This window comes from Apium graveolens, chromosome 8, assembly GCF_009905375.1.
Source record: "Apium graveolens cultivar Ventura chromosome 8, ASM990537v1, whole genome shotgun sequence".
Classification (NCBI taxonomy): Eukaryota; Viridiplantae; Streptophyta; class Magnoliopsida; order Apiales; family Apiaceae; genus Apium; species Apium graveolens.
In genome coordinates, this window is record NC_133654.1 from 88,013,555 (window position 1) to 88,033,623 (window position 20,069).

Consider the following 20,069-nt stretch of genomic DNA (forward strand, 5'->3'; position numbering starts at 1 on the left):
TGGAGGATTAGCCTAAGTTACGGATGATTAGTTTTAATGACTAGATGATTATCTATGATAATACCTTTGGGATAGAAGCGATCAGATCAAATGATGTAATTCTCTTTAATGTGTTCAGTTGTTGTACCCTCGAACAAATGGTTATGTATATATTCATTAATTTCAGTTCAGATCAGTTTGTTGTGATAAGATCACATTGTTAATTGCTCTATTAACACTTAAGAGAGTGTTATGAAGTTTATAGAACTTGAGAATTCATAATTCACAATCGTGCAAGGACTGAACGAGGGAAAGACTTAAGCAAAGTAAGTAAGACAAATATCCAGAGATTCTCAAAAAAAAAATCCAAGTAATATGCCCCCACAAGGAATAAGATTAGGGGCAAACCTTGAATGTGATAATCAGGGAGGTCGCAATTAAGATATAAAGAACCCGAAATATAATAAAGTGGAAAATGAAGATTTAAATTAAAAGATGACCCCAATTATGGGGAGTAGGAAGATATATTTAGACTAAGAAAGCAAAAGTCGAGCGAGATAAGGAGACCCGAGACGGTACTCCTATACGGAAATTCATGGACCTGTCTAAACAGAACTTATATTTTATTCCCAACCACCACCTTGAGGAAATAATGTGGTGTGAAATTCTTTCAGGACCTTTAAGTCGCTAAGCTCTCAGAGTTCCAAGGAACAAGCTGACCCAGTCGAGGCAAGAGCCTGGCTAAAGGAAATATAGGAATCATTTGAGATTCTAAATGATTGACGAACCACAAAAGACTATTTTTGTCACTTACCCTCCTAAGAGAGAGACCACCCGCTGGTGAAAGACCAAGAAAGGCACGGAGCCAGAGGTTAGAATAAACTGATTTAAGTTCAGTCAATTGTTTTCGGGAAAGTAATTCCCAAAGATAAGGAGATAGTGTAAAAGCTTTGGAGCTAGAACAAAAGTGGATGAGTATGATGAATTATGAATCTAAGTTGTAAAAGTTATCAAGATTCGTTCTGAGGACACGAATCCAGAATGACGGGATGTTTGGAATCAATACTTATGTTGTGTTAGTTCATGAAATAATGATAAGAGAAAGGAAAATAAAAAGAAACTGAAGTGGAAAGGAATATTAAGCCAATAGAGTTTGAAGAATGATAAGGGAGTCGGGTATGAGGAAACCCTAAAGACTCGTAGCAATAGAAATATAAAAGTATGTAATCGTCAGGATGAGGGTGATTCACCATAAATTAAAGTTGATGATTGAAGGAATAAGAGATACACATATTTTATCCCCTGTAAGTTGGGGGGATTCAAGGAAACCTTTAAATAGTTAGAAGGATAAATAATAAGACGCGGATAGACTAAGGAGACAAGAAAGTAAGAAAGTAGGAAAATTGGATGAAGGAAGTGACCTTCAATAATGTGAAATGTAAGACCGGTGGCTCGATACCCAGAAAGGGAGACGCCAGGTATGAGAGGTATCCCAACATTGAGATGACTGTTGAGATAAATAACAAAAGTAAATAAGGAATTATTAAGAAGAAGTTCACGTTGAACATGACCAATATCTTCCAGAACATCCATGTTATCATTACCAAATCAGGAAAGAAAAGCGGATGACCATTGTTATCTTTTGGAGGCCATATGGATTGACCTCAATTTGAATAAGGATGCTATTATGAAGTTAGGTATAGACTATCGAGGTGGGAATGATGAATAAGATAATCTATCAAGGATATATGACTTGATTTATCCATGGATGGATGCAGGTACCTTTTAAAGGTGAAATTAAGGATAGAACATCGGTAACTTAAAATGAATCCTAGGGGAATGCATAAAGGTTGGCATTTCACCCTTAATAGGGACAGTATGAGTTTTGACAGTATGATTTGGAAAGGGTTAAGGTAACAACAACCTTTAAGAATCAGTGGAGAAATTTTTTCAAAAGTATATAGACAATGGTTCTAGTAATAGTAAATGGTATTTTGATATGCCCTGTATCTAGGGAATACAGGAGGAACGATTGAAGGATAACCTTAGAGGTTTTACAAGGAGAAAGGTAATATTCAAAATTCTCAAGAATAGAAATGTTGATAAAGGAAATATGACGTAATTATAATGTTGCCAAGTGGGGCACGTGTTAAACCACGAGAAAGTATGGATCGAACCAGTAATGGTCGAAATTGTTCAGGGCAATTAGGACTTAAGATAAAAGATGTTCTAATTATGATTGAGAGTCAGTCATGACAGTGATTAACCTCTAAAGACTGAGGGGATAACTTATGGAAAAATGGTAATTTTTTTTTACTCATCAGATTTTAAGGAAAGCATTTTCACATAAGCTGTGATTGAAATAAGGTAGAAAATTTATTTGGAGGTGGTTAAAATGACATTGACTGTAAGGAAATTTTACTATCAGGAAAGGCCAAAGAGGTGGCCGACACTTTAAAGGTAAGAGGATAATTATAGGCGCTTGTGCCAAAGGAATACAGTGATGATGGTTAAAGCTATGAAGGTTGTATTATGGTTTGGAAGATTGACATTCCTTCTGATGACTGTGCAATACCCAACCGTAATAGTAGTTCGGTAAAGGTTTAATTCGTGTAATCGCCAGGAGCGGGCTATCTATCTCATAAGGTACTATCTTGAGAATAATCCAGGACCATGTTTCAAAAAGGACGAAACGAACCTTTGAGTTAAGTCTTCTATTTAAGGCATACGATTAAGAATGGTATTAACCTGCTATCGTTGCTTTGACTGAAACTCTTCTGCAATTTTATCTACTTCATGTCATGAAAGTACGTCAAGTTCAGGAGTGTTCTTCATGAATCATGAACGGTGATCATGTTACCTCCTTAGGAGAATTAGATACGAGATGTATGGACTCCGTATGGTTAGATATTAAGATTTCATGGAAAGTGAATGATGACAGTAGGTCAGTGGTGGACCATAGTAAGGCAGCAATGATTCTGCGAGTAATGAGCTGATTACAACCATGAGAGTTGTATTGGAATGGATGTTGAGATTAAGTACCACTAATCGGGTCGTGGTAGTGTATAAGTTATCATTGATAGACTAATTAAGTAGAGTATCTACCTATTGAATATTTACTCCTTCTTATCAATAGAGAGTCGTATTACTATATGAGGAAGGTTGCGGTGCGAGCATAGAATCCTAGTAACGGTGATATATAGAATGAGATCCCAGATTCGATTTTCGATGTCGAGGGAGTTTCAAAGGTAATTGTGTATAAGCTCGAGGAAGAGCATGGGTCCATAGAATGATGGACGGGATAGCGAAAATATTTAGGCATGTGAAATACGATGCTATAATACTCGATGTTGATATAAATACATATATGTTTTGTTCTCCTATGACAAACCTCTATAGTTCAGAGGTAGATTCCAAGCCAGATATTTTATGGCAATATTTTTTTACATATATATACAATTCTCTTCAGTTCGCTCTTTTCTCTTCTTTTCATTTCATGTAAGCTGAGAAGAACAACCCTTCCAGAAGGGGAGGTATTGCCGAATGACTATCTATCTGTGTGATAGAAGCCTAGTAGGATACCATCTATTGTTTAATTGCTTGTCAAGTACTAAAGGCTGGCCACCTTCTGTACTAACTATGCGATATAACAAGTGTTCATGATCATAGTGATCTCTCAACAAATTCCTTTACTTCTATATGATTGATCAAGCTTCCAAAGATAGAAGCAGCTGAAAAAGGAGTAGTAAAGTTATGGTGGTATTCAGAATGGAAACACGTTCGTGATACTAAGGTTGATGTGGTTATTAAAAGGTTATAGAACGCTAACGAGCAAAAGTGTAACCAGTATAATATTATGTACGGAAGAGAGTAACGACTACGAACTGGAAAAGGATGGGTAGTGAGAAGCAAAAGATATAATGCTAGAAGCTATGACGAGAGCCGGTGCAATAGAGTTGAAAGAATTTGGAATGATCACTTAACGCAGATTAAGTTATCTCACGATAATCGATCGTATGTTAGTATCGAGGTATCTCCTTATGAGATCCTTGAGGGAAGACAATGTCGATCTCCCTTATGTTAGGATGAAGTTGTAGAGCGCAAGATGCTCGGACCCGCAGTAGTCCAAAGGACCAAGGATATAATAGATCTAATCAGAGGACGGCTGGTAGTAGCCCAAGATGGACATAAGAAGTATATTGAATTGACACGAAAGGACAAAGAATAGGAAGTAGGGGACCTAGTGTTGTTATAGGTATTCACTTGGAAAGGAAGGATGAGGTTCGGAAAAAAAAATGAAAGCTAAGTCCACGAATTGTTGGACCCTTGGATATATTAAGACATATTGGGAAGTTAGCATACGAGCTAGCCCTACCCCCGAACCTGTAGCAAGTTCATAACGTGTTCCACGTATCAATGTTAAGGAAGTGTAATTCGGATGCCAGACAAATAGGGGCATAGGAGCGCATAGACATGCAACCAGACGTAACCTATATGGAGCAACCATGAAGGGTATAGATTAAGAAGGAACGAGTGCTTAGGAGAAGGGTTATCAAACTAGTAAGAGTTTGATGGTAGAACCACAATGTGGGAAAATTGACTTGAGAGTTAGAAAGTGCAATACTAAGAAAGTATCCCTATTCATTTCTATCTGATTCCGGGACAGAATCCTTTTAAGGAGGGGAGACTGTAATAACCCCAATTTTTGGGAAATTTTTGAAACCTTTATGAATAGTGTTTTTGCTGAATGAGAAAACTTTTCATGCCACACTATGTAGGGGTTCTGATATGGATATTCTGAGATTTTATGAGTACTCTATATGGTATATGAGTGTATGCAAAGATCGTCAGAATCCAATTCCGAACACTTTGATTTTTCCCGGAAATCCAATAAATACGGAAAGAATTGAGTATAAGGTAACAGGATGTAAAGGATTTAAATTAAAGGATTGTAAAAGAGGATCATAAAAAAAAGGAATATAATGTATTAAGAAAGGTTAAGGGAACCTAAGTAATAAGATCCCGGATATGATCCTTCAAACGATAAATGAAAACGAAAGTTAAGCGAACCGTATAACAGATCAGCGGTCATTAGGAAAACAATTAGGAAGTTAATTAAAGGGATTAAAGAGGATGATGTCACCCAACCAATGGGAAGAGGACAAGGAGGGAAAGATGACGTCACATCATGATATAGGCATGACATGGGAAGGAAGGAGATGTGGTGGCTTTTTAACCACACAAAATCAAGGGCAAATAGGTAATTAACTAAAACAAACACAAAATCAAACCAACCAAGCCAAGCAAATCACTTTCATCAAAATCAAAAAGAAACCAAGGCATTGTTCTTCTTAGCTCTCGGCTTTTTACTATTACAAAGGGAGAAAAATTCAAAATCAAAGATCCAAGCTTCCTAAATTGGTGAGTTAATTCCCTAATCATCCTTATGCATAGTTAGGGCTATATCATGAGTTTAAGCCATCAATTCCTTCTCAATCTTCTTCATTTAATCAATGAAGGAGACAATGAATAGTGTTTTATGGTTTTTAACTTGAAATTTTTCTTGATTTCCTTGAAGATCCAAGCATTCCTAAGACTTCTCAAAGCTTCTTAAGGCTTCCTAGCTCCTCCCACCACTTCAAGGAAGGTATATCATCTCCAAACCCTATATTCCTATGTATTATAAGATGATTTTGATTAGTAGGGTGATATTGTAGCTTAATGTTTGTGATTTAGAGTTTGGGATTGAAATGGTATTGAAATGGAATGGTAAATGTTGTTGTTTTGGTTAAAAGATTGTAGTATAGTTAAATTCAAGCTTAGGCATAAGTATGAATGTTAAAATTGAATTGGTTGGGGCTGATATGAGGTGATAAGGATGGATGTTGGTTGTATGTTTGATTTGAGGTTGAATTGGGTTGGTTTTGAATGGTTTTAAATTGGGAAATCGCGTAAACATAGCCGTCGTAACGTCCGATTTTCTTTAGACTGTTTTTGTGCATAACATTAGGACCCGAGAACCCCCTGCTAGATTATTATCATTTCCATGTTTAGATAGCTCATGTTACGAGCTTCGTTTTGATATGTAGTTCGTTCGATTCCGATGCACGGTTTAGGAGAAACGACCGTTTCAAGTAGCGGCGTTTCGCGAACGAAACTTTTCCCCTCGCCTTACTTTGAAACATAGGTTAAAGACCAAAAAGGGTTAATTAATGTATGAAACTTTTATGGTAAGTGTGTTAGGCAGTTGGTAAGACACTCGCGAAGGAATCGCCTTAAAACTCGTAAAGGTTAAATTATTAAAAATGGTGGAGTCGAGGGTACTCGAGTGACTTAAGAGAATCAGTAAGCACAAAACGAGCGTTAGAGTCTGAGTTGGTTAGAGTATAGATTTATAAGTGACTTTGGTTTAATTCCAACTTACTTGTTGCTTATAGGTTACCAGACTCGTCCCGAGCCATTCGTAACCCCCATTCGCTCAGGCAAGTTTTCTACCCGTTATAACTGTTGTTGTGATGTATATATGTATATGCATTATCTTGCGATAGATGCATGTTGGTTAATTAGCAAATGTTGCAATATATTGAAGCATGCTGCTATGGTATATATATATATATGCATGCCTGTTTCGTATTCTTTCCATATATATCTGTTGATTCAGTTGATAAAACCTATGCTAGAGAATAGCGGTAATTTGCATATACCCTTAGTATAGGGACCCAAAGGTGAAAACGATTTTTAAAACCGAGAGTCGAGGATCCCGAGTAGATTTTGTATAAATATATATATATATATTTTTATATATATATAGTTATAGTTTTCCAAACTATTAATCGAATGAGGTTTATTCGATCACTTTTATTTTATTAATTGAATACTATTTTGAATATTCATCGGAGGACTTATGACTCCTTTTATTGTATTAATTGAATATTATTTGAATATTCATTTGAGGATGTATGACTCCTTTATTTTTATTTAATGAATATTATTTATAATATTCATTCGAGGTATTAAGACTCCACTTATTACTGAATAATATTCTTTATTTTAATAAAAGAATAATGTTCGATAATCAAACTTATTTTTGATTATTCAAATAAAGATATTACTTTCGTATAAGTATATCTTTGCTTATTTTCTATTCATTCAAGTATAAGTTTTCCAACTTCTACCTCAATTATTCTTATGGGAATATTATTTAAATAATAATATTCAAATATTTTTTTCATATCGGGACTGATTTATTTTTATAAATCAGTATTACTCCAAACATTCTTAAAAATGTTTTCGAGTCTTCAAAATGAATTTAAAAGGTAGAGCGGATCCCAAAACTTGTTTTCAAATTCAAGATCTTCCATTTTAAGGGGACTTGAATACTCGCTCAAAATAAATCTAAGGGATCCGGCTCTGTGGTGTATTTTATATTCGCAACAAGGTTGCAGTTTTGGTAAATGAATTTATTACTTACCCAACGTTCGGGAAGTAAGTCCATCTATCGATTCGGCATAAGCAACATGGGCTCAGTGGGCGTCCATGATAGTGTAAGTGGCTCAGTGGGAGTCCATCAAATGCATAAGTGGCTGAGTGGCAGTCCAGCATAAGGTCCTATTTCGACCAGGGTGATGACCAGTGGGGAATTCGTCCATCTACTAGTAGAAAAGGTTACTTATGGGTATCTTTGCCTGATCAGCAAGATATCTGGTTTATGCCAAAATTCTTTTCCCTTCCAAAATTCATTGGATGTTTCAAACTCTGTTCATACTTCACATGACAGAGGTTTTCAGGAAATGTATAAAGGAAGATGTATATGTGGATATATATATATATATATCAGAACTTAATGAAGTATATCATAACTTCATTTCCTTTAATAATATTTTAAAGATTTAATCTATTCAAATCTTGTCTTGTAGTCTCATCTATGTGATGAACTGTTGAAAGCTCATTATACTTTGCACAATGGTAGTTCAAGTAGCCTTATAAATGATATAAGTGTAGTGAAGTATTTGGTAACTTCATCTTTTAAACTTATATCTAGTTAATAATTGTCTTATGAATGACAAAGATTTTCAGAAAAGCGTTGAGACAAGGTTAGATATATGAGATCACCTTGCAACGATATTTTTTTATACAGTTATACACTGGAACTCTGTGTGTATTATGCATGGAAGAGGACTTCCCATATTTTGAAAAGTATATATGTATATATACTGAATATTTTGCGACTTCATCACATTAGGATATTAAACTTGGTTCATTTCTTTTGACCAAGACTTTCATGAGTACTATGAGAAGGCTCATATACTGTAAATCATTATACATATTATTTTGGTGGGCTTGCTGCTCACCCTTGCTTTCTTCTTTCATCACACAACAACAGATAGAAAAGATGAACAGGACTAAGCTCCCAATTCGCAGGCGGATAGGAAACATTCCGCAGTTTCCTGTAGGCGTGGATGTCGCTGTAGCTGAGGTAGGAACTACCAATAGGCTAGGTTTTCAACTTATGATGTACCAGACTTATGTATAATTATGAATTGTAATAATGGCAAAGAAATGTAAATTTATTCAGAAACCTTTTTAGGGTATATTGACATATAATTGTGGAATAAAACGACTTGTGTTATTTTTTTGAGTATTCATCTCTGAGACTATAACTTGTGGTGTGTGTGTGTACATTGTGGGGTCACAGTAAAGAGTAGTTGATTGTTTAATAAGATTGGGTGTTGTTAAGGGAAGTGGAACTCGTGACAACCCGGATCCCCGACCCCGGATTTGGGGGTGTTACATCCTTTATTGATCATACACTATCTTCGTGTACAAATTCCTATACCCAGAAGAGCCCTAATAATTGTCCCTGGAGACTAAGAACTAAACCAAAGCATAGTTCAGTGTACACAAGATGACTATGATGACCTCAAGTCTAAGGATACTTGTACAACTATCACTAAGTGAACAACTGCTGACACGTGAGTGAACTCCATCAGTTGTTCAGCTGGGCGAGTCATGTTCAGTGAACTTATTCTATAATAAGCACCTACATACTAGCTATAGTGTCACCACACAAATGTCTATGAGAACAAACATCCTTCATAATGAAGCAAGCATAGTATGTACCGATCTTTGCGGATTATTAATTACCAGTTAGTAATCCTACGACCAGGAACTATTTAAGTTTAGAGTTATCATCTTTTTAGGTCTCACTATTATGATCTCATCATAATCCATAAAAAGCTTTACTCTAAACTATGGTATATCTTATTTAAACACTTAAATAGATAAAGCCCGTAATAAAAGCAAAATAAGTCTTTATTAATATCAATGAAATCAAAACAGATTACATAAAAGTTATTCCTAAATCCTAATACATGATTGGACTTAGGACATATTCATTTCATAAACCACTTAAGGGAGAGCCCAAAAAACGAGCTGAAGCCCTTCTTAGAGTGGCTGCTGACAGGTGGAACTTAAAAACCTTAGTCACCCGGACCAATTTGATGCGAGTAGGAATCATGTCTGACCAAGTAGGAACGAAGTGTAAATATGTAAAATTTAGGAAAGGTGCTCCTATTTCCCGTGTCATTGACCCAGATAGTGAAGAAGAGGCGGAAGAAGAAGAAGAAGAAGACAGCTCTTTTCAAAGCCAAGATCCTTCAGGTTCAACAATTACAGAGTCTAAAGGCGCGCCCTCCTATAATTGGTGCGTCCTTGTTGTTGTTGTTGTTTTTTTTTAGCTTTTGTATTAGCATACTGGATATAAATTTCTGTTAATGTGGTTAAACTTTCCGCCCCTTAGGGCGCGCCCATTCACTCTAGGCGTAGCACTTTATACATGTTTATCAATGTTATCTTTTTTAATTGCATTTATTTATTACCTTATTCAGCACACCTAACTGTCACGTTTAATTAACATGTTCTATGTTTTGTGCAGAAATGGCTCCTCCAAGAATCCCCAAATCCTTTGGGGCGCGCTCTGGTGATAAACCCGAGCCTAAGCCAAAGAAAGATGCTCCTGCAGCACAAGCATCCATCCCCACTCCAACTCCTATCCCTCAAACAACTCATGTCCTGAAAAGGCCCGTGATTGACCTCACAGATAAACAGGGCCCGCCCAAGAGGCACAGAGCAGAGGGCGCGCCATCTGGCTCATCTGCTGCTTTGAATGCTCTCAGCCCCATGGGTTCCCTTCACGTTTCAGATGAAGACATGGAACAGTGGCAAGCCATGGATTTGGGAGATGCCACTCCTGACTCTATAAAGGCATCTTGCCAATTGTTCATCCACTCCACCCGAGTGGTGGACAAGCTTCTTGAAGAGGGGGCGCACCTAGAGAGGCTGCAGGGTGATAATAAAATTCTGAGGAACACCCTCAAAGACAAAGACTTTCTTCATGCCAAGGACATTAAAGCTAAGGACTCTGAAATCTCTTTTCTCAAGGATGAGGTTGCCAATCTTACTTCTCAGCTAGAGATTTCCAACAAAAAGGCTACCTCTCTCCACACTGAGCTTGGTGGAGCCAACTTGAGGATTGAGTACCTTGAGGAGCAACAGAAAACGGGCTGGCCTGATGAGAAGAGGGAAATGGCTGATGAAGCATTTGCCAATGGTTTTCACTTCTATAGGGTTGGTTTTGTGGCCAATGACCCTGATTATACTTTCGAGAAGTTTGGGGAAGAGACAGTTGCTGAGATGGTGGAATTTAAGAAGGAGCATGCTGCTGAAATCAAGGCAAGGAGGATAGAACTTGGGTTGGAGAAGGAAGAAGGTGAGGGCGTGCCACGAGAGGAAGTCCTCAAGGACGCGCCTGAAGCTGATCCCACTATTCCTCTTCAAACTATTCCTCCAACACATGAGTCTCAGGGCGCGCCTTGATTTATATTTTTCTTTTATTCGTACTTAAGTTTCAAATACTTCTGAGGAGCCAGCCCTCTTTTGATGATGTGTAAAGTTGTACGACTTATTTTTTCTGCTACTCTTTTACTTTTACATCATGACATTTCGTATGGCTCAATGTTAATTTTATCATTTCCCGTATGCATAAAAATTTGTTAAGGCACTTTGATTTTTCCTTGGCCATTTTATGTTTCTATGAATTATGTTACTATAGGGAGCGCCTTTTAACATATTTTCGGGTGTTTTTCTTTTTATGTGATCTCAAAATTGTCCCCTTTCTCGTAACATTTTAGCAATGAGGGCGCGTCTTATTTCTTTTATAAATAACACGTACTGTTTCTTATCAGTAATACCTTTGCGATATTTTACTCAAGTTTCAGTCCAAGGGCGTGCCTTAAAATGCAGGACTCTTACCTTAGCTCATTTGGCTAGCCATATGCATACTACGTTATAAAACAAATATTATTCGATAGGGCGCGCCTCAACATAGGGCGCGCCTCTGGTGTTTTTCAAATGAAATTTTAATGTTAAGCAGACAAAGCAATTTGAAGTAACTTTTCCCTTTTATTGATAATGCGCTCTAGTGCATAAATTACACCAGACCATGGCTACTATGCTCTATGGGGAAATTATTTGAAAATTTCTTCCTTCTGCTAGTTCCAAGGTTCGTAGTCACATGTACTACCCCTTAGGCTATGAGGAATTTATTTGCTACTAGTCTATTATATATGAATCAAATAAGAAAATGAGGGGGACACAGCTACACCCTACTGATAATACTTCCGTAGATGTTCCGCATTCCACGCTCGAGGAATAAGTTTACCATCCAGATCTTCCAAGCGATAGGTTCCCTTCCAGAATATAGCTTTAACCTTGTACGGTCTTTCCCAATTGGCTCCAAGCACCCCGTGTTGAGCTATCTTAGTGTTAGGCATAACCTTTCGCAACACAAGATCTCCAACCTTGAACGGCACAGATTTTACCTTATTATTGAAATACCTTGCGATTCTCTGCTGATATGCAGCAAACTTTAATTGAGAGTTCGTTCGGGCTTCGTCTAACAAATCCAAGTGAAGCCTCTGGTTAACTTCTACATCTTCCTCAACAAACACGTCTCTCCGGAGGGATCCGGCTCCTACCTCCACGGGAACCATGGCCTCATACCCATAAGTCAGCAAAAAAGAAGTTTCTCCTGTGGTCGATCTAGGGGTCATATTGTAAGACCAAAGGACCATGGGCATCTCCTCTGGCCAATCTCCTTTTTTCTCTTCTAACTTTGCCTTCAAGGTATGTTTTTTGATTTTGTTTATAGCCTACGTCTGACCATTACTCTGCGGATGGTAAACTACGGCAAAGTCCTTTTTGATTTTCAACTCCTCACAAAGCTTCCTTAATTCTTTACTATCAAACTGCTTCCCATTATCTGAGATGAGTTTATAGGGGATACCGAACCTGCATACTATGGAATTAAAAACAAAATCCCTTATCTTCTTTGACGTGATCGTGGCTAGTGGCATAACCTCTGCCCATTTGGTAAAGTAGTCCACATCCACCACGGCGTATTTCACACCCCCTTTGCTTTGGGCAATTCTCCAATGAGATCAATTCCCCACATGGCAAAAGGCCAAGGACTCGCCAATGAGGTAAGGGTGGATGTCGGGGCGTTGGAATAGTTGGCAAATCGCTGGCAGCGGTCACAAGCCCGGACAAAATTGAAGGCATCTTCTCTCATAGTTGGCCAGTAGTATCCTTGTCTTAGTACTTTTAATGCCAAGGAACCACCCCCCGAGTGATTGCCACAAATCCCTTCGTGCACCTCTCTGAGAATATAATTTCCTTCTTCCATATCCACACAACATAACCGTGGCTGGTTAAATTCTCTCTTGTATAATACCCCGTCATATTTGACATACTTTGCAGCCTGGTACCGAAGGCATCGAGCCTGTAGTTTGTCTTCTAGTACAGCTCCTGTCTGAATATAGTAATGAATTGGGGTCATCCAGCTTTTTCGTGGGACTTCTTGCATCTGAAACACCTCCACCTCCGGAATACTTGGGATTTCTTGGATTCTCAAACGGATTTGTCCAAGTTGGACGCTGTCCATCTGTGACCCCATCTTGGCCAAAGCATCCGCATTACTATTTTCTTCTCACGGGACACTTTCTAGCCTGGTACTTAAAAAAAAATTCAATAGGCGTTATGCACATCTCATATATAACTCCGTCCGAGGTCCCCGGGCCTGGAAACCTCCGTTGACCTGGTTCACAACTAATTCGGAATTGCTCCGGACTATCAGATTCATGGCCCCCACCTCTAGAGCTAGTTTCAGACCGTTGATCAATGCTTCATACTCAGCATCATTGTTAGTAGAATAGAATTTGAAATGGATAGCACTCATCAAACGGTGCCCTTCCGGAGTGACCAAGATAATCCCGGCACCTGATCCATTATTGTTCACGGCCACATCGACATGTAATATCCACCAAGGGTGTGGTAGTTCCTGCCTCTTTTCATCATGAGAACTTCCTTACGAGGTAGGTTCCGCCAACACTATGGCCTTGTCATCAACTTCTGCATCGAACTCAAGTATGAAATCAGCCAGCGCTTGTCCCTTAATTGTAGTGCGAGGACAATACTCCAAATCGAATTGTCCTAGCTCTACTGCCCATTTTAACATTCTCCCTGACGATTCATGTTTATGTAGAATATGCTGAAGCGGATAAGCAGTGCGAACTTCTATTCGGTGAGCCTGAAAGTATGGTCTTAACTTTTGTGCCGCAAGAATGAAAGCGTACACCAGTTTTTCCATGTTGGTATACCTGGTTTCCGCATCCAACAACCTTTTGCTCACATAGTATACGGGCCACTGGTGGCTTACTTCTTCCTTTACCAACACCGCGCTGACGGAGTATTCAGACACCGCCAAGTAAAAAATCAATGTTTCTCCGTCTTCTGGCTTGGCCAACATCGGAGGATTTCCCAACTGCTCTTTGATTTTCAAAAAAGCATCTTCACACTCAGGGGTCCACAGAAAATCCTTCCCCCTTCCTTTGATTGCCTTGAAGAATTCTTTGCACCTATCTGATGACTTTGAGACAAATTGATTTAGGGCCGCAATCCTTCCTGTCAGGCTCTGTACTTGTTTGACGCTGGTGGGAGATTTCATGTCTAGCAGAGCTTTGATTTTTGCCGGGTTAGCCTCAATCCCCCGGTGGTTGACCATGAATCCCAAGAATTTCCCTGACTCCACACCGAACACACACTTCTGCGGGTTTAACTTCATCCTATATTGTCTCAGAATATGGAACATTTCAGCTAAGTCGGCGACGTGGTCTTCCGCCCTTTTAGATTTTACGAGCATATCATCCACATATACTTCCATCGTCTTCCCAATTTGCTTCTTGAACATTTTGTTTACCAATCTTTGATAAGTGGCATCACCGTTGATCAGACCAAATGGCATTCCGATATAGCAATAGAGCCCTCTATTGGTAATAAAAGAGGTGTGGTCCTGGTCAGGCTCATACATAAGAATTTGGTTATACCCAGAGTATGCATCCACGAAGTTGAGCAAGGCATGTCCTGCCGTGGCGTCTACCAACTGATAGATTCTTGGTAGGGGAAAACTATCTTTCGGGCATGCCTTATTCAGATCGGTAAAGTCCACGCATGTTCTCCATTTACCGTTGGGCTTTTTTACCACCAGGTTTGCTAGCCACTCTGGGTAGAAGGATTCTCGAATTAGTCCGACTTCCAGGAGTCTCTCTACTTCCTATGCTAGGGCTATAGCCCTCTCTCCGCTTACGGCCCTGCGTCTTTGTCGAACCCTTTTATGCTTGGGGTCGATATTCAATCGGTGGCACATTACCTCTGGATCAATTCCTACCATATCAGAATGGCTCCATGCAAATACATCAAGGTTCGCCAAGAGAAATATTGAAAGACCCTCCTTCAACCTTGGTGCCAACTGAGATCCTATTCTCAAAACTTTACTCAGATCTTTTTCATCGACAGGGATTTCAATTGTATCTTCCAATGGCCCTATCTTCTCCATCGGCATTGGTATCCGGGGATCCAGGTCAGGCGAATCATGGATTTCATTGTCTTGTAGAGAAGGCGCATCCCCTTTAGGGGGAGCGTCGACTTCTTTAGAAGGCGCGCCCTGCATAGCAGGGGCATCAACTTCCTTGGTATGTTTTGTGGGTAAGGGCGCTCCTTCAGGGAGAAGAGCATCTACCTCACACTCATCTTGTTCGAGGCTTTACAAGACATCGAAACTTCCTTCTAACCGTTCCCCATTCAAATCTGTTTGGACTATGATGTCCAATGCCTCCTCTTCTTCCAACATCTCAATTCTGATTGTGTCTTCCAAGTACAACATTGTTGGGGGCAGCCCGGAGGGATGCTCATCTTCTTGCTCAACATAATAGTGAACTCGGATTTCCTCGATTGGTTGCTCAATGCTCTTTTCTTGATCTTCGTCCGAAGTATCTTCGGTGTGGGAGTCTTTTCTAAATCCTCTCATAGCTTGCCTGTAGCACTCCCGAGAGTCATACTGAGAACCCTTTATACTTCCCACCCCATTTGGCGTTGGAAATTTGATGGTTAGGTGGTGGATTGAAGTGATAACCCTCATCTCCCACAGAAAAGGTCATCCCAGCAACACGTTGTGGGACGATTCCTGATTCAGGACCTTAAATTCAAGCATTTTTGTTACCGACAACGGGCTTTCCCCAAAAGTACATGGCAACCGAATCGATCCCATGACTCTAACTCCTACGCCAGAAAAGCCATAGACCCACGAGTCTTCCCCCGACATATCCCGATCAGGTAGTCCCATCTTCTTGAAGGTATTGTAGTAGAGGATATTTGCCGAGCTTCCATTATCCACGAAGGCTCTATGGACCTTTTTGGTTCCGATCTGGATGGAAATAACCAGCGCATCATTATGGGGATGATGTACACATCGGGCATCTGCTTCTCTGAAGGTGATATCCATGGATTCGCCCTTAAATATTTTGGTCGGTCGAGTCTCCACCCTATGAATGTCTGTGAAAGGCCTGAACCGGGCTTCCCTAGGGTATCTTGCCAAGGCTCGGTTACTGCATTTCATCCCGGGATCTCCCCCATAGATTGTTCGGATACTGCCATCCCTGATAAATTTATTTTCCTCTAGGGTATAATTGTTCGACTCGCGCGGGGCTCGCCTTTCTTCTTATTTTACTCTGTCATCCTTGTGCTTCCTTACTTCCTTGACTACCCATTCACCAAGGTATCCTTCCTTGATAAGTGCTTCAATTTTATCTTTTAAATGTCGGCACTCATGCGTGTTATGTCAAGATGATTCATGGTATTCGTAATACTTTTTCTTGTCTTTACTTTGCCATGATGATGAAGCTTCAGGTTTTCTAAATAGCCCTCTATTTTTGTTTACTTCGAAGATATGCTCGATAGATGCGACCAAGGGCGTTTATCGGTTTGTTCTGTAGTTATAGTTTGAGGGAGAACTCCATCCCCTCCTCGTGTTCGCGGTATTCACCCGGTCTGGGCTTCGACTGCTCCTTCTGTACCTCGGGCTTGGAGACCTATCCCTCTTCCTTGCTTTGTTTCTCTGACTTGACTGTGAAGTTGGTTGCACCTCTGCCAGAGATTGTTCTATAGCTTTAAATGATTCTGCCAAAGCAAAGACATCTGCTAGAGTAGCCGGGTCTTTCCCTTGTAAGTGCTTCCAAAAATCCGAGCCAACCCTTAATCCTGCGATCAAGAAGCTTTTCAGGGCTTCGTCTAATGCTCCCCTCCCGCTGGTAGATTCAGCATTGAACCTTTTGAAGTACGATGTCAAGCTTTCATTTTCCCTTTGCCTAACATTGGCAAGAGTTGTGACAGAGGGTGCGTATCTCACCGCGGCTTGGAACTTGGTTAAGAACACAGTTTTCAGCTGATCCCATGAGGTGATTACTCCTGGCCCGAGCTTTTGAAACCACTGTTGGGTACTTTCTCTAAAAGTTGTCGCTAAGAGATGGCATCGAGCCAAGTCTGGGACTTGGTACACATCCATCTCTATATTAAAATGACCCAGGAATTCCACTGGATCTGAGTTTCCGTGGAAACAGAGATCGCTAGTAGTGTTGCGATACCCTGCCGGCAATTGTGCCTCTCTTACCGCCACCGAGAATGGGGAAAGGATTTCAGCCGTGGCCGTCACTCTGCCTTCCAGGTGGTTAAGTAGCCTTTTTAGATCTCCAACATTGAAAGTTCCCACGCCTGGAATGGTCTGCATTTAAGGCTGTAGACCTTTGAGTTGTAATGGAGGTATCTCCACTTGATTCCCCCCGGGAGGGGCTTGCTACTGGTTCGTGTTCTGGGCGTCTTCGGGTATCACAATTACTTCGGGATTCCGTCCTTGATTTCTCCCTTGATTTTCTTCTTGACCCTGGCCGCGGTCTCGAGCCGTACCACGATCATAGTTTTCTACATCTCTGTGATCATCATGTTCCGCATAGTCATGGCTGTCTGCTCGGTTATTCCAATTGGAATCAAGGTGACCGCGGTAATTATCACGACAGTATTCCTCTAAGTATCTACCTCGGCCTCCACATCTTCCCCTCCATTGAGGCCTTCTCCAACGATCGTTTCCATACCCACACCCATATCGATCCAGGGATCTGCGGGGAGGAGCTCTCTCATGATCGCGGTGCCGCTCCCGATTTTCCTGGGAATTTAGGGGCACACCCGTTGGATCGCGGTGTCGCTCCCGATTTTCCTGGGAATTCAGGGGCACACGCGTTGGATCATGGGGCGTCACATCTCCACGATCAGCTTCTTTCTGCCATTCAAGTAATAACATTCTTAAATCATCATCGCCCAAGTAGATCCCCAAGCGATCTTTCAAAGCTGCGAAGCCCTGTTGCTGATTCTCCGGCATCGATTCCGCCTGTTGGCGTTCCTCGAGACTACGTCCAGACCGGTGCGGATAGGTGGCTCCCTGGTTATTCGCCCGCAGAATTTCCCGACCATCAGGATCTTCTTCCACTAGCTCGATGATTAGGGACGTGTCATTGGAATAGTCCAGGTGCCGCGGGGTTATCGGCACACGCCCTCCTCGGTGCGGCCATGGCCGGCTGAGGCATCCCTATCAGTCATGGGTGCTTTTCCAGGTGCATGAGTTACACGGCCTCGGCGAAGACCCCTCCTGGATTTGTGTCGCTCCACGGTGCTCAACCTTGAATCGAAACCATTCAAAGCATCGCCCATGCGATATAGTTGTTCCAACAAGTCGGCTTTGCTGATGAGCACAGGCGGCTGTCCCCCAACGTCCGGCATAGGACGATCAGTCATTGGCGGAACGTAGGGTTCATATTCATAGCCGTGATCAGAATCTTCTTCAGAACTTCCATCATAAAAACTTCCATCACGATATTGAGACATCTTTCCACCCAGATGCAGATCTTGATTAGCCCCTCCTTCTAGCGCCAATTTGTTGACGGAGGAATTTGGGAGCAACAAAACTTGAGGTTCGTAGTTGGAAACAAGATCCGTGAACAGTAACCGGCGGATCCGATGAACAGTATTCGTCGGAAAAGATGAACAGTTTTTGGTGGTGGTGATTATTGGGGGCTGAGATTGCTTAGGGTTAGTGGTGGCTCCTTTGTGCTCTCGCTTCTGACCCCTTACAATTTGCCTACATACCCCTATTTATAGGGGATCAAGCCCACGTAGTTCTTGGGGAACAAGAAACCTAATGGGCTTAGATTTCTTATCCCGAGGCCCGGTAGGAAACCCACTGGAAACCGTCTTCTACTAGCTTTAGGAATGTCCGCCGATGAGGCCCAACCACAAAGGCCGAAGGCTCGTCCGCGACTTCAAGACTTCACGGATGAGGCATCTCCCTGGCCAAGGATAACCCCCCCGCTACCAGCTGTTTCTCTAGTCCGCGGATGCAGGTATAGCCGTGGTTCACCCCAAATGTTGGACGCATCCTTGTCCCCCCGATAAGGAGCCCATACCAGATTGCAGGACAAGTGATCCCAAGCTTTTGGGTGAAAAGTGTAGGATACTCCGAAGTTTCCCAACGAGGACACCCGTTGACTACAGAGACAGAGCTCCCAAAGCACATACCAGATTTCACCCCACATCCCCAATGAGGACACCCATTGACTATAGGAGGAGGCCTTCAGTCCAGGCATACCCCTGGAGGTCTCTGACCACGGACACCGCCTTTCCTGTAGATATGCTATAGGAAGGAGTTCTTCAATAGAATACCTGCATCAAATAAGTTAGTAATAATCATCTCCATCTTCCTTGAATCTTCCACATAGCCCATCCAAGTAATCATGGTAAGGTCTTCCCAAATCATTTTATCAACTCAGGGCGCGCCCTAAGTTTTGCCTCTTGGAAGGACCCATCTTAGGAATCATCTATCATTTCCACAGACACAGGGCGCGCCTTTTCTTTCTTTTAAGGGCGCGCCGTCCATTATATGGACGACTACAATTTCCCATCTACCCCTTTCTCAATAAGGCGCGTCTTCATTACATAGGGCGCCTACTATCTTTTTATGGAAAGTTAATCTTATATGTTCCTTAATTTTAGGCATTTCTTCCTCAATTTTGACTATTTTTATCAATCTCAATCTGAATATTGTTTATACCAATTTTTGGGCATAACAGACTGCAAGGCCCATTAAAGAAGGCCATATGTATGACATTCAGGCCCAAGAAGGTTAACACATTGATCAGGCCTGATGGAACAAAGAAGGCCCAATAGCTCTGAATATTTATTAATTTCATAATTAATAAATAGGGAAGATTAACAGCTCATTAAATGATTCCAATCAGTGATATAAATCTATAAAAGATAGCATTGAGGGCACCTACACCCACAAGGAGTCTGATTCCTTGATTCTAGGACTTCAAAGTCTATCCAAATTCTGAGACTTGTTCAACAAGTCTCCTAACCCTAGTCCAATTCAAGGCCTCCCAACATCTATATAAGGGGTCTCACCCCTCCTCTCATAACTACGTTTTTTGGCTTGATTCTCTAATTCACGGAGATACATAGGCATCTCGTAAAGGCAGAGTTAAGCTACGAAACACGAGAGCAGCCATTAAAGGCCTTGAGCTCCTGAACCTTAGTAATCAATATAACAGTTAATACACCCTAAGTTTTTATCCATAACATTTGGCTCCGTATGT

General features: G+C 40.9%; 2 protein-coding genes across 2 annotated transcripts; both read right to left on the reverse strand.

Annotated features, from left to right (window-relative positions):
- Positions 1–11,642: 11,642 nt before the first annotated feature.
- On the reverse strand, positions 11,643–12,991 carry LOC141679733 (uncharacterized). Its single transcript, XM_074486150.1, has 2 exons — positions 12,770–12,991; positions 11,643–12,155 (listed from the first exon to the last, which is right to left on the reverse strand). The coding sequence occupies exons 1-2, from the start codon at positions 12,989–12,991 to the stop codon at positions 11,643–11,645; spliced, it is 735 nt and encodes a 244-aa protein (XP_074342251.1).
- A 2,535-nt stretch (positions 12,992–15,526) lies between these two features.
- Positions 15,527–17,155, reverse strand: LOC141679734 (uncharacterized). Its single transcript, XM_074486151.1, has 2 exons — positions 16,446–17,155; positions 15,527–16,028 (listed from the first exon to the last, which is right to left on the reverse strand). The coding sequence occupies exons 1-2, from the start codon at positions 17,153–17,155 to the stop codon at positions 15,527–15,529; spliced, it is 1,212 nt and encodes a 403-aa protein (XP_074342252.1).
- Positions 17,156–20,069: the final 2,914 nt, after the last annotated feature.

Excerpts from the sequence above, each read along its gene's own strand:
- LOC141679733 (XM_074486150.1), bottom strand. The coding sequence starts at position 12,991 with ATGGGGTCACAGATGGACAGCGTCCAACTTGGACAAATCCGTTTGAGA. Across the intron at positions 12,156-12,769 it reads AGTATGTCAAATATGACGGG|GCAAAGTTAGAAGAGAAAAA; the intron begins GTATTATACAAG and ends CATACCTTGAAG.
- LOC141679734 (XM_074486151.1), bottom strand. The coding sequence starts at position 17,155 with ATGCAGACCATTCCAGGCGTGGGAACTTTCAATGTTGGAGATCTAAAA. Across the intron at positions 16,029-16,445 it reads GATAGGTCTCCAAGCCCGAG|GGATGGCAGTATCCGAACAA; the intron begins GTACAGAAGGAG and ends TAAATTTATCAG.